Genomic DNA, 13,945 nt, shown 5'->3' with positions numbered 1-13,945 from the left:
AAACTGGTGTCAAACTGCATTCATTCTACAGTGGAGAGGCACTCCATCAGAAGGCAGAGTAATGTGAATGGTCTTTGATCAGAGGGTTTGTCCAATCTTTATTTCTAACAATCTCCTGTTGAAATGGCTAGCCAGTTTTAGTAAGCTTCAACACTAATAACCATCTGTCTCAATATTCTTCCTTAAACAAAGCAATACAAACTTTGCACATGCGCCATGGAGAGTATGTTCTAATTATTTTGTTCCAGTAAGCCTGATTTAGTATGAGCAACTGAATCTTGACTCAGGATAAACTCAAATCTACACAAAAACTTCAATATATCTATATCTAGTGTTGTATGTCCCAATTTCAATTAGACATTCATGTATTCGAGCTGTCTGTTCTGTGTAGACAGAGGCATTTGTTTATTAACACAATTTATCTCTATTATGGTTGTACACTACAGCAGACCACAAAGTACTGATCTTCTATATAAATAAAATGTTTATATCAGCATCCTCTTAAAACCACACATATATCATCAACATGAACTATGCATTAATGCTTTTCAATACATTTAGCAGTCAAAGGCTTGATGTATAGAGTATTTTTTACAAACGTAAGCTTAATTGATTCATAGTGTCTATAACTTTATAAATAAAAGGCAGCCAGAAACAGGCAAATCCATAGGACACTACATTGCTGCTACCAAGTGATAATATTTGCAGTCATGTTAACTGCATTCTTTTTTATCTAAATCAGGGTTTCTAAATCATGGTTCTGTGGAACCATAGGGTTCCATAAGAAGTTGTTATGGGTTCCAAAATTTGTGATTGCAAACTAAAAACTAGTTTTGAGCTGTAGATGTAATTGTTTTTATACAGGCATTCCCCGAGAATAGCTATTCTAGGGTAAAATGAGAAAGGTTGATCAAAATGTTTAGTGTATCATTGGGTGTATCTACACTATAGAACTAAGGCAGCTTGACACCATTTTAACTGCCATGGGGATTATTGAGAGATGTAGTTTTACGAGGTACCAGCACTCTTTGGCAGAGAAGTCCAACGACATTGTAAAACTAAATCTCCCACAATTCCATACAATTGAACCTTAGCAGTTCAGTGATTGGGATTTTTTTTCTTGTATGCCTTCAAGTAATTTCCGATGATCTTAAGGTGAACCTGCCATATGATTTTCTTGGAAAGATTTAAGGCTGAAAGTGTGTGACTTGCCCAAGATCACTCATTGGGTTTACATGGCTGAATGGGACTTATACTCTAATCTCCCAGAGTCATATTCCAGCACTCAAACCAGTACACCACACTGACTCTTTGCTTGGGAAACTAACCCGCACAAAGTTCATAAAGGATTAGAATATACCACAAAACAGTTATATAATTAAGGAATAACTACTTTGTATACTTATGTATAAGTTAGTAGCAAGCTTTGGAGCCAAAATTATGGATTATGATATGACTCAAGGATGAACTGAAGGTTATTCAATGGAGAGGGGAAAGCGCAGGCAACATCCCAGGGGCCGGCTGCCTCTGGCTGCCACAGCCATTTTTTACCGGGACAGACTAAACTCCCTCTCTTTAAGGAAGGGGCAGTTTGCTCACGAGAAAGCAAGTGGAAGATCGTTCTTCCTCTTTCTCTTGTCCAGGCCACCTCCCATCTCATCCATTGTTATTTGCTGAAGCCGCTGTCCCTCACTGGCCAGAGACTCCTTGCTTGTGGTCCTTTTTAGCTCCCTCTCCAGTCCTGACTACAGCACGCTCCTCTTCCCTGACTCCCAGGCATCAGGGTGGCACAACAGGCCCAAGAGCCAGTAGCAGTCACATCTATAGCATTAGTGGCAGCCTTACAATGTCACTGGCAACCCAGGAATCAGAGGAGTCAAGGGCAAAGGTGGATAAGTGCAAGAATGATCTTCCACTTGCGTATTTGCGAGTAAACTACACACTCCCATCCTAAGCAGCCAAAAAGGGAAGGAGCTCAGTCCTTAGGAGAACCTTAAAGAAACACCAATTGTCTCTACCCTTTCTGGTGTGGCAACAAAGTGCTAAGAGCTGCCATTCTTTGATCCAGGCATGCTAAAAGACCAGAACCAGTGTCATGGTAAAGAACAGTACTCACATTAACCTGTGTATAAGTTAGCACAGTTATTTTGTCAAGTTATATACAAATGTATACAGCATTTGCAATTACTTGAGCACCAAGTGTTATTTTTAAAAAGAACACCAATGGCAGAATAATTACAGGTTGTAGATGTAACTGAAGATTCTAACAGATTTATACTTAACCACCCTGCAAGTTATCAGCCAAAAGGTATTTGTAAATTTATCATTATCACATTCCACTGAAGTATTGCAAGTAGTCTTCCCATTATGTTTATGTTTAAATGGTCAAATTTTAGTCTATATTATTCCACAATTTCATTTCACCACTTAATGCATTTTTAAAAAGACTCAACTTACCACTTTTATAACATAGGGTGCATCACTGGTAACTGGTTTTGAAGAATTAACATCAGCTGTTAAACACAGATTTTTTTATCAGTAGAATAGAAACAGCTTCTAAATATACAATTATTAATATTACAAAATTAGTCAGAAACACATTATGTAGCATAATGGTAAATAACAATGTGATGAGTTTGTATGGAAATCTATCCACTGAAGGTAATTCTCAAGACAGAAAAGGAATATTGCATGGCTGCTTCACACATTACATGTGTTCTCTGGTTCAGCCAATCTCTTTAGAGGGCTCAGTTGCATGATACATGTAGTAATAACCATGCATACATTGTACTTAGCATTTTATTTCCCATACAAAGTATGAACAATTTTGATTGCGCACATTAAAATATAACATCAAGTGCCTTTCAGGGAGCAGTCTGTATTTTCCAGGCACCACAGATCTTTGAGAGTGATTGACATAGTGACTTCAATCTGCCTCATATTTACAAGTCAGAAAGAGTGCTTGTCCATTCCATTCCAGAGCAATATCGGTACAAACAGGACAACAGCAGAAGCACCAAATGGTGTGTCCTGTTGCATACCTTGTATTGGTCACTGAAGAAGCACAATGACATATGGAAACCTCTTACAACATAGAAAACCACTCTCTTTTTTGGTATTTGTCAAATAACATACAAATAATATTTTCCAGCTCACTAACCAGCCAGTTTCCTAAAAGGAATTCTATGGCTGAGAATTTTTATCAGCACTTTAACAAAATTATATATGATTCAGAAAGTAACAACACAACAGGCAACAAACCTTTTAAAAGTGCTCATCTCCCCCATCAGTGGGTATGTTTACCAACATTTTAGCTACTACTGCAGTCAAATCTGATAGATTTTCCAAACCATGGCCCCTCCAAAATCAGTTAGACTGCAATTCCCACCATCCTTGAGCATTATCTATGCTGGCTGGCATAATGATATTGCAGACCAACACTAAATGGTGACTCCCCAGGCTGAGAAGGGTTGGGAGGGAAAGGAGGAATTGAAGAAAACGCATAAGAAGAATAATGAATATCTTTTGAACCATGACAGCTCTGAGATGCACAATGTAGGTATTAATTTTGAAATTTCAAGTTTAAATGCATTATTTATTTTAAAAGCAGTATCAAGCCAGCAGTCAGCTGTGTTCAAACTTTTGCATAACAAAGGTCATAAGAACTGCCTTGTTGAACCAGACCAGGGTCTATCATTTCCAGCGTTCTTTTCCAGCAGCCAGTCAAGTATCTCTGTGAAGACTGGAATTATGACTGATCTAAATGCTCTCAGCACAATGTCCAGTTGTTTTTCTGTGTATGTTTGAGGGGTGGAGAAACTTTTCCCAATAGCCAGGAGGGTATGAAAAACATTCAAGTCAATAGGGGCAGCCATTGTTTCCCATCACACAAGGTCCTTCATAACCTTGTTGTTACCTCATTGTGCAGCAGAGAAAGTATCCAGCTGCTGAGTGTAGCAAGTGGCCTTTGTTTAAATTTAAAAAGGAGAAAATGGCAGTAACTTGCAAAAAGTATGAGTCTTTCTGCACACAAAACTGTTGCAACCTTCAAAAGAAGTCTGTAAGGAGGACATCCACCTTCCCTAGAGAATGAAGGTTCAATAAAAGTGAGAAAACAGGTTGGGAGCAGCATGGAACTAATGTTTGAAAGTGGGGTATGCTACAAAAATGTAGTAGGGGTGGGCCAAACAAAATGTTTCTAAACAAAGCAGTGTGTTAACTACTCCTATGATTCCTCAAGAGAGCATTCTGAAGATGTTATGGCACTTCTCTTTACCTAAAATGTTTCCATGATAAATGTTATTGCTCCTATTCCTAACATTCATTTTTCTTCCTCAATAAATGAATACAAGACTAAAAACAACACTTTTTGAATAGTCTTACCAAGATACAGGCAGCCAAAGCCACCTTTGCCTATAACTGGACCAAGTTTCCACTCTTTCTTTAAAAGATCAGTAAAAATTTCTCCTGGCGGGAATTCTTCTGCAAGTTTCCGCTTTGGAGGACCTCTTTTTCTAGCAGTCTTCTTTACATTAGGCATATCTGCTAAATAAAAAAAAACACCTGTAAGAGGTCAAAGTCTATTTCACAATGTCACTTGTTTTTAGTTATTTAATATGCCTATTCCACTCCTCTTTCGATATATCCTGTCACAACAACATCTTGAGTAGTAAAATAAAACACTATGCAAATTTTAGTTCAAGAACTGTGATATTCTGAATGCAGTTGTTTTTCTACTAGGACAAAATTGCCTCTTCCTAACTGAATCTTGAACAAGGATGTATTCTACTTTTCACATGAAGTGCAATAAAAAAAAATCTTCACTTTGTAGAACACATATCTATCTCTAGCCAAGAAACAGATCTCAAACTGCTATTGTGACCATTCAGGTGACAGAACCACTTGATTTACAGGTACCACATGTTATTGTTCAATGCATTATCAGGTAAGTAAATAACCACTTTTATTATGGGTTAAGGTGTCTATTCTTCTATGGTCCAAGGAACATGTTGACCTCCGTAGAATTTACTACATAGAGATAAAAGCCCCACAACACACTAGAAATTTTCCATAGTTGAGACAGAATATTACTTTCCAAGGTGGATCTGCTACAGCTTGTACTTTGCCCGCTAAGAGTTTTCTTCTGCATTTAGATTGCATATAAGGATTCAACTGGAATGAAAAAAGCCCTGCATGGCTTAATAATTTTTAAAATATTTACTATGTAGCACATGCTTGCTTACAATGGTATGTCAAGGCTACTAAGAGTGGCAGAAAAGTCATGTTTTAACCTTATTCATAGGCTTTCCTTATAACAGGCTTCCCTGGTTTGCAGTGCTATAACTGGATCTAGATTAGATTATCCTGCCAGAAAATTTTATGCTCTCTCCATGAGCACATGTGAGACTAAAAATCTAAATTGTAAAACTGTAAAATCTAAATTATTAGCAGTTTAAAAATACATAAACAAAAGTTGATGATGTCAGCATCTGCAGTTTCAAGAATATCATCTTGATACTAATGAACAGTCAACTTTGAGCCAATTCAAGTAATGGCACAATGTGTTAAAATATTTTTCAAGTGGCTGAAGTATTATGTCATTTAGAGCTGTTTCCTTAGATCACCTCAGGCTATTTCTCTATCAAACCTAGCATGGGTAACTCTGACTCAGAATTGCAGAACAGCTGAGTTGCAAAAGACACCTAGGGTCATTTAATCCAAGGGCCTGCCAATGCAACAAGCTACAATGAAAGCATCCGTGACAGATAAAGCCCAACTAACAGGAAGCAGCTTTCCCAGGTCAGAAACAGCGGTCTCTCATCACCTACTACTCTACTATTTTAAGCAGTTTTGCCAGAGAGAGAACCTGGGGCATAATAAATGCTAACCCATGTGCTGTACAGGTTACTATTCCTTATCCAGAATTCAAAGATCTGAAATACTTCAAAATCCAAAAGTGGCTGACAGTGAAATTTTACTTTCTAGTGGTTCAATTTACACTAACTTTGTTTCATGAACAAAATTACTGAAATATTATGTATGAAGTGTATATATACATATAACTGAATTTCATGTTTACACTTGGATGCCATCTCCAAGATGTCTTAATATGCATACTTTTCTGGTACCAAGCACTTCAGATAAGGGATACTCAACTTGTACTTTTGAATATGACTCCTTATACAGATCCTAAACTGAAAGATCTAGTACTGGTATGGGCAACACAGAGATTATATGCATTCTTCAGAAGCCGTGTCCTACAGGCAGATATAGGGATCCAGGCCTTGACTCAAAGTGATAGTGTTGGCTATACCATTAGGATAATAAACTACTGTAGTCATCTCTGTGATGTCATACGCTCCTTTTTTATGGTTTTATAAATGCTCTGCAATTTGCTTACATCTCAGTTTATGAATATTTATAATCCATAAACAAGGATGTTTGTCTTTTGTCTGAAAATGAGTTCCATTTCATAACTATCTGGCTCTGTTTCTAGAAAATAGACAAAGAGAAATGTGCAATGAGATGAAAGCTTTGAACAGTTAACCTCTTTAGCGCTATATAGTGATATTCTCCATATATAGAAGCTACACATGAATGACTCCTGAGTCATGTTGTCAGTATTGCCTCCAGTTTTTCACACTAATGAAACTAAAGAAGGCTTACTATGAAGGCCTGAGAATCACAATTCTAATTATTTTATTAATACTAGGGTGGGTCAAAAAGTTTTGCCTCCTATATCATGATTTCAAAGCTGTTTTAACGTCATTCAAGTCATTGAATCTGAAACCACATAGGTTGTCTTTTTTGGACCTCTGAAATACACTTTTGGACCTCTGAAAGACCTCTAAATGTTTTATATTCTAAGTACTATGCAAATAACCCAATATACATCACAGTACTTTAACCTAACAGAACCAGGATTGACTAGCTCTTTGGTGTCATTGCTTCTGATATTCTCCTTCTTTCCAAGCAGCCATTTCTTGTTACATGTTTTTACACTGAGTAGACCTAAAATGAGCATGCCTCTAATTTATTTTGAATACAAGAATTCTGCTAAGTAGGAACACAGAATGACTCAACAGCTGATATCCTTCCTCATTTGGTAGTACTCTAATCCACCACAAATTGTTTCTGATTTCAACAAGGGTTGTTCCCTTTTCACAAGTAGCAGAAACCATTGAAAGAAATCTGCAACCCAAACATGTCTGATGCCTCTTCTACACTGCCATATAAAATCCAGATTATCGGCTTTCAGATTGATTATACCTCAGTGTGGTCTCATATAATCCAGTTCAAAGCAGATAATCTTGATTTTAAAATGGCAGTGTAGAAGGGGTCTGAGATTATCCAAAGCAAATCATGGTAGATGAGATATACAGATCCACTTCAATTAATAACCAAGATGTGTTCCTGACTTTCCCTTAACAAAAAATGTGAAACCAGAAATTACATTGAAAAAAATTAAAACAGCTTCCTACACCATGTAGGAGAGCACTCCAACATGTTTCTAAAACATTTTATTCAGAGCTAACAATGCACACACGTGAAATGAAATTACTGGGTCAGGGAAGCATTGCATTAGAAAAACATATTGAGCCTACTGCATGCCATGAAGACTGCTTCTAAAATGCAACCATGCAATTTCACTCATTTCCATTTTTCTTATTATTTTTTATTTTGGTGCCCATACTATGTTTTTTTTTAACAAGATGGGGGAAACATCTATACTAACCATTTAGGCACCTTCCACACAGTTGAATAAAATCCCACATTATCAGCTTTGAACTGTAATATATGGCAGGGTAAACTGAGATAACCCAGTTCAAAGCAGATATTGTGGGATTTTTTCTTGCCTTGATATTCTGGAATATATGGCTATGTGGAAGAACCTGTAATGAAGTTTGAAGTCAGGTCCAACTCCCCCCCCCCCCCAAATGTGCAAAAAAAAAAAAAAAAGCCTTTAAGGCAAACCAGAGCTCTGTGGTGTGTGTCATGACCATGGGCCTTTCAACATAGCCCTATATCCCAGACTATCAATGCAGCAAAATCCCACAATATCTGCTTTAAACTGGGCTATCTGAGTCCACACTGCCATATATTCTAGTTCAAAGCAGATATTGTGGGATTTCCTGCCTTGATAGTCTAGGTTATATGGTTGTGTGGAAGGGCCCCTAATGGGCCTCAAACTGGTTCCAGGATATCCTGTGTAACCACCTGCACAGAGAGCCTACTTTCTCCCATATCAGTCTGAAACAGCATTAAATGGTTAGAGTAGATTGGAACTAAGTGCCACTCAGATATTTTGAACTAAAGTTGACAACATAACCATTGGATCTAAGTAAGGGCTCTTCCACACAGCCATATAACCCAGAATATCAAGGCAGAAAAAACCACAATATCTGTTTTGAATTGGGCTATCTGAGTACACACTGCCATATATTTCAGTTCAAAGCAGATGTGGGATTTTATTCTGTGTGGAAGAGGCCTAAATAAACATTGCATGAAGCTAATAGAGGTCGTGGTCAAGAACATCTTAAATCAAAAAGAAACTTTTTGATTTTAAATTTTAAAGGAAACAGAAATCACTTTCCCAAACAGGATGGACTCGGGACTACAAAACCCATTCTCCCCTACCACTGGATGTGGTTGTGGCAGCTGGGAGTAGTAAAATTCATCTGGGGAAGTCTGGGCTAGTATATTATTATTATTTTCACTTTAAAAAGAATTAGTCACAATTTATCCATGTTTACAGAAGACCAGGACCAAAGAAATGAAATCTTTGCTCTCTGTGTTGTCGAAGGCTTTCATGGCCGGGATCACAAGGTTGTTGTATGTCTTTCAGGCTGTGTGGCCATGTTCCAGAAGTATTCTCTCCTGACGTTTCGCCCACATCTATGGCAGGCATCCTCAGAGGTTGAGGCCATGCCTCACAACCTCTGAGGACGCCTGCCATAGATGTGGGCGAAACGTCAGGAGAGAATACTTCTGGAACATGGCCACACAGCCTGAAAGATATACAACAACCCTCTTTGCTCTCTCTTTTCTTTCCAGAAGGTGAGTCTGAAGCCCCTTTCACACAGATTAATAAAAACCCACATTATCTGCTTTGAACTGGGATATATGGCAGTGTGGACTCAGAAAACCCAGTTCAAAGCAGATATTGTGGTATTTCCTGCCTTGGTATTCTGGGTTATATGGCTGTGTGGAGGGGCCCTGACTGGGAGGTTCAACACAGCCATATAACCGAGAATATCAAGGCAGGAAATCCCACAATACCTGCTTTGAACTGGAATATATGGCAGTATGGACTCAGATAACCCAGTTCAAAGCAGATATTGTGGTATTTCCTGCCTTGATATTCTGGGTTATATGGCTGTGTGGAAGGGCCCTGGATTATCCGAGTCCACACTGCTATATAATCCAGTTCAATGTGACTTTTGTTCAGCTGTGTGGAAGGGGCCATAGACATATTAATGGAAGGAAGGCCAGGACCAATGGTGAACGGGGGTTTGAAGGGAAAGGAGAAGAAGGAAGGCTGCATCCGGGTTCCTACCTAAAAGGAGTCGCGGGCAATGAAGCTCGGAGGGAGCGCGAGCCTGCAAGCGCCAAGTGACAAGACCACGCCGGAAGCCGCAGGGCGGAAGTTCAGACTTGCCGCGCGCAGGGAACTTCCGGTTTCGTAGTTCCAGGCTCCGTCGCTAAGGGCGGGGCGGCGCTGTTGCTATGGAAAGTTTGGCGGCTTCTGCTTGGAGCGAGGGAAGGAAGGCGGATTTGATCTCTCAAACGTGAGGCTTTTTCCTCCTCTCCCCTTCAGCATTGTGGTGTTTTGAGACTTAAATAGGGACATGTTATGTGAAGAATTGGAGGGAGGATGATATTATAGGTGCAGCGTGTTGTGAAAGCACTCATGGACTTCCAAGAGGAGGAGAAGGAAAAGAGAGAGAAGGAAGAAAGGGAAGGAAATAATAGAAGAGAAGAAAGGGAGGGAAGGAAGAAAAGGAGAGAAGGAAGGAACGGGGAAGGAAAGAAGGGAGGGACGGGAGGGAAAGGGGAGGAAGTAAGGAAAGGAAGAAGGGCAAGAAGGAAAGGAAGTTGGGAAGGAAGGAAAAGAAAAGAAGGAAGGAAAGAAAGAAGGAAAAGGATGGGAAGGGAAAGGAGGGGAGGGACGGGAAGGCAGGAAAATGAGAGAAGGAAAAGAACGGAAAGGAGAGAAAGGAAAGGAGAGGAGGGAAGAAAAAAGGAAAGCAAGCAAGGAAGGAAAGGAAAAGGACGAGAAGAAAGTGAGGGAAGGAAGGGAAAGGTGGGAAGGAAATGACAAAAAGCAGGGAAGAGAGGGAGGGAAAGGAAAGGAAGGAAGAAGCCTGCCTTTCCCCCCTTCAAAATTTTTGAGGTTTGAGATCTAAATATGAATTAGGCGGTATCACCAGCACTGCAGAATGAGTGCAGTTTGACCCCACTTGAGCTGCCCTGGCGCAATGCCATGTCAGTCTTGGGAGTTGTAGTTTTACAAGGCCTTTAGCCCCCTCTGCCAAAGAGCGCTGCCAAACTACAACTCCCAGAATTCCATAGCATTGAGATTTGGCAGCCAAATTGCATTCATTCTCCATTGTAGATGCACAGTGCAGGATGAAGGAAGGCAAAGCCTTGATTTGCAAGACCAGACAGGGACAGTTGATAGGAGGGTGACTTGTGGTAATCGGAAGTGTACGCCGTAGTTAATAGAGAGTAGAGCAGGATTCTATGACAGGCCAAGTTTGTTTTGAACAGTGGTTCTCAACCTGTGGGTCCCCAGGTGTTTTGGCCTACAACTCCCAGAAATCCCAGCCAGTTTACCAGCTGTTAGGATTTCTGGGAGTTGAGAACCACTGCCTTAAGGCAAACCAGAGCTCTATGGTGTGTATCATGACCATATGGGCCTCAAATTGGTTCCAGGATATCCTGGACCCAAACCATGTAGAACTTTAAAGGTCAAAAGCAATTCTTTATACTTTGCCTGGAAATTAATTGGCAGCCAGCGGAGTGACCTTAGTATAGTTGTAATATTCTCACTCCTGGATGTTCGTATAATTTTGAACCAGCTGGTATTTCCAAACTTGGTACAAAGATAGCCCAATGTAAAGCACATTGCAGAAGTCCAACCTTGAAGTTACCAGTGCGTTCACTACCATCTTTAGGTCCTCCAAATCTAGGAAGGGGCGCAGCTTCAGTATCACCTGAAGCTGGTAATAAGTGCCCCTGACCGTCCCATCTACCTGGACTGACTGGAGTGGAGAGATGGAGCCAGAAGCACTCCAAATCTGCAAACACCGTCTTTCAGGAGCAGTGTAACCCCATCGAGAACTGGTTGACATACCTCCATTCCTATATTAAAACCCTTGATGGCAAGCATCTCTGTTCTGTCTGGATTCAGTTTCAAATAGTTTTTCCTCACACAGCCCATTACCTCTTCCACATAGCCATTCAGAGGAGACACACTATCCTTAGCTGAGGCTGTTTTTGAAGGAATAAAATGGGGTCCCTTTAGCTCAGTGTTGTGGTCCTGAAACATTTAACAAGTGTAAAAGGTTTCTGAATGCCACCCATTTGCATAAAACTGGTAGCAACAACGCAGGGCTCTTCCACACAGCCTTGCAAATGCTGATTTGTTATCAGTAAATGTTTGATTTTTATACCTATTTTATATATTGATATACCTAGAGTCACATAAAAATTTCTCAGGGGGAAAGGAGTCATGAGTGGAAAGGTTTAAGAAGTCCTGGTTTAGAATACTTGTAGAAGCCATTAATTAGACTATCTAAAGGGAATACTTAAAAGCATTAAAACAAATTTAAAATACATAAATATGAGTTTAGAAATTGAAAACATATTTAAACCCTTTCTGTCATTGACAAAATACTAAAATATATGTTTATATCCATATGGGTGGGTGATACAGTGATTCCTTTTCTTGTGCTTCAATGTACTCAAACTTTGTTTCATGCACAAATCCTTTAAAATATCGACAACACCTTTAAAACATATTGTACAAAATTGTCTTCAGGCTATGTGTATAAAATATATATAAATCATAAATGAATGTTGTGCTTATAGTTGGATCCCAAATTTTACAAGTTGCATATGTTGCATTGCTACAGACTGAGCATCCCTAACCTGGAATTTTGAAATCTCGCAAAATCCAAAATTGTTCATTATATAACCGTGGAGATGGGACATTGTTAGTAACACCTTTGCTTTCCGATTGTTCAATCTACACAAACTGTTTCATGCACAGACTTATTTTTAAATTATATTAAATTTCCTTCAAGCTGTGATGTATACGAAGCATGAATGAAGTTCATGTTTTGGTTTGAAGTCCATTTCCAAGGAAAGGGGATATATATTTAATAAATAAATACGGACCTAAAACTTGTAAACCATCTAGCTATTTGATCTGTCATCTAAGCCAAAGTTCTGAAATCTTCACCCCCCCCCCCAAAAAAAAACAAACCCAAATTGTCCACAAGGGGCTGAGATTGTGACACATTTGTTTCCGATTGTTCAAGATACACACTTGTTGTTTTATGCAAAATTATTTAAAACTGTGTTAAATTATCTTCAAGCCAAGTTATATATGAAACATAAATGAAGTTCATGTTTAGGGTTGGGGTACATCACAAAAAGATGAGGGATAAAAAGTTAATAGTTTTCAAAGTTGTGAACTACTTTCTGTCTCTGCCCTACAAGAAAAGCAGGGTACAAATAAATAGAATGATGTAATATAATATAATATAAATGTATCAGTCAGTGCCCAACACCATAATAATAACATAAAAGGAATTACTCTTACAGAAATTCATTTTATAAAAACTGAAAATAATCTTTCGTGCATTCTGCAAAAGGTGTGGCAAAAGGTGAAATAAGTTAGCACTCATCACCAACTGTGGGCATTCTAGTATGGAACTAAAACAGGTAAGCCATCTAGCTGTTTGGTCTATCATCTCATCTTGGAAAAATAAATGAAATTTTTAATAATTGAAAAAGCATGGACAAGTTTTAAGGTGTATTGTTACTGTAAAATGTGTGATGGTGTTTTGGATCAAGATCTCTTTGATACTGTACAGCTTATTTATTTATTTTGTGCCAAAAACATTGCATAATAAATAAGTTTAAAAGTGATGAAATAAAGTAATCACAAGCAGCTAAATAGTTTTAGACCAAAAGCGGGCAACAGCGACCACATTGTCTGTAGCTTTAAACAACTCTTCCTCGGTACATGAGGCAGGACATTGTGGGCAAGCATTCATCTGCGGAGTTGTTTGTTCTGCCCCACTGTCACACAAGGTGGAGGATTCCTCCAGGTAGTGCCATCTTGCCAAGTGCAGCTATAGCACTTTGATATCACTTAATAACACTGACTGCATCCTGTGGAATGTGGGAAAATTGTGATTTGAAGATGTCACAAACGAATTCTGAATATTCATAAAACTACAAATCCCAGAATTATATAGATGGGAGCTCTTGCGGTTAAAGTATCAAAATGCCAATGCAAATGAAAGCTTAGCATAAAGACAGCTTTTTAGGACTCATTCTGAGGTTCACTGTCATATTACAAACAGCACATAAGAAAAAACGAAAGAAAGAAAAATGGGAGGAAGGATGTTTAGAAGCAAAAAAGAAAGTAAAGAAATGGGAGGAAAGATGATTGGAGACACACTTTTTGTACAGGGCCCTTGCGCATGAACTAGGGGTGGAGGGAGGCACGGGCAAACCCAGTTACTAAATTTTGGTAGAACTGGCACCATAGACGCCATAGTGTTGCAGAATTATCACAACTGGGATACAAGAACAGCCCTACAAAAGATAATTCTAGACTTCATTGAGATTAAGTCCAGTGACGAACTTATATGATACTATACACAGGTGGAAAAAAGACTGTTTATGTTGCCAAGAATTAGATGGTTTG

General features: G+C 38.9%; 1 protein-coding gene and 1 long non-coding RNA gene across 4 annotated transcripts in view; one reads left to right on the top strand and one right to left on the bottom strand.

The window, feature by feature from the left end:
• The window catches only part of vrk1 (VRK serine/threonine kinase 1), a 63,132-nt gene that overhangs the window by 29,810 nt on the left and 19,377 nt on the right, over positions 1 to 13,945 (bottom strand). Inside the window, exons 1-3 of one of the 3 annotated variants that reach the window (XM_062968451.1) lie at positions 9,557 to 9,687; positions 4,384 to 4,542; positions 2,458 to 2,513 (exon numbers count right to left, since the gene is read on the bottom strand). In XM_062968451.1, the coding sequence (XP_062824521.1) occupies positions 2,458 to 2,513; positions 4,384 to 4,540 (213 nt within the window). In that variant the 5' untranslated portion in view covers positions 4,541 to 4,542; positions 9,557 to 9,687. Of the gene's footprint in view, positions 1 to 2,457; positions 2,514 to 4,383; positions 4,546 to 9,556; positions 9,688 to 13,945 lie in introns of those variants that run through there. The other 2 variants (XM_062968450.1, XM_062968449.1) reach the window with 2 other exon arrangements.
• Positions 9,675 to 13,945, top strand: part of LOC134295556 (uncharacterized) — a 32,751-nt gene continuing 28,480 nt past the window's right edge. The window contains exon 1 of the long non-coding RNA XR_010002180.1: positions 9,675 to 9,788. This is a non-coding gene — a long non-coding RNA (uncharacterized LOC134295556). The remainder of the gene's footprint in view (positions 9,789 to 13,945) is intronic.

This window comes from Anolis carolinensis, chromosome 1 (genome assembly GCF_035594765.1).
Source record: "Anolis carolinensis isolate JA03-04 chromosome 1, rAnoCar3.1.pri, whole genome shotgun sequence".
NCBI lineage: Eukaryota > Metazoa > Chordata > Lepidosauria > Squamata > Dactyloidae > Anolis > Anolis carolinensis.
This window is presented reverse-complemented; position numbering and strand designations above follow the sequence as displayed.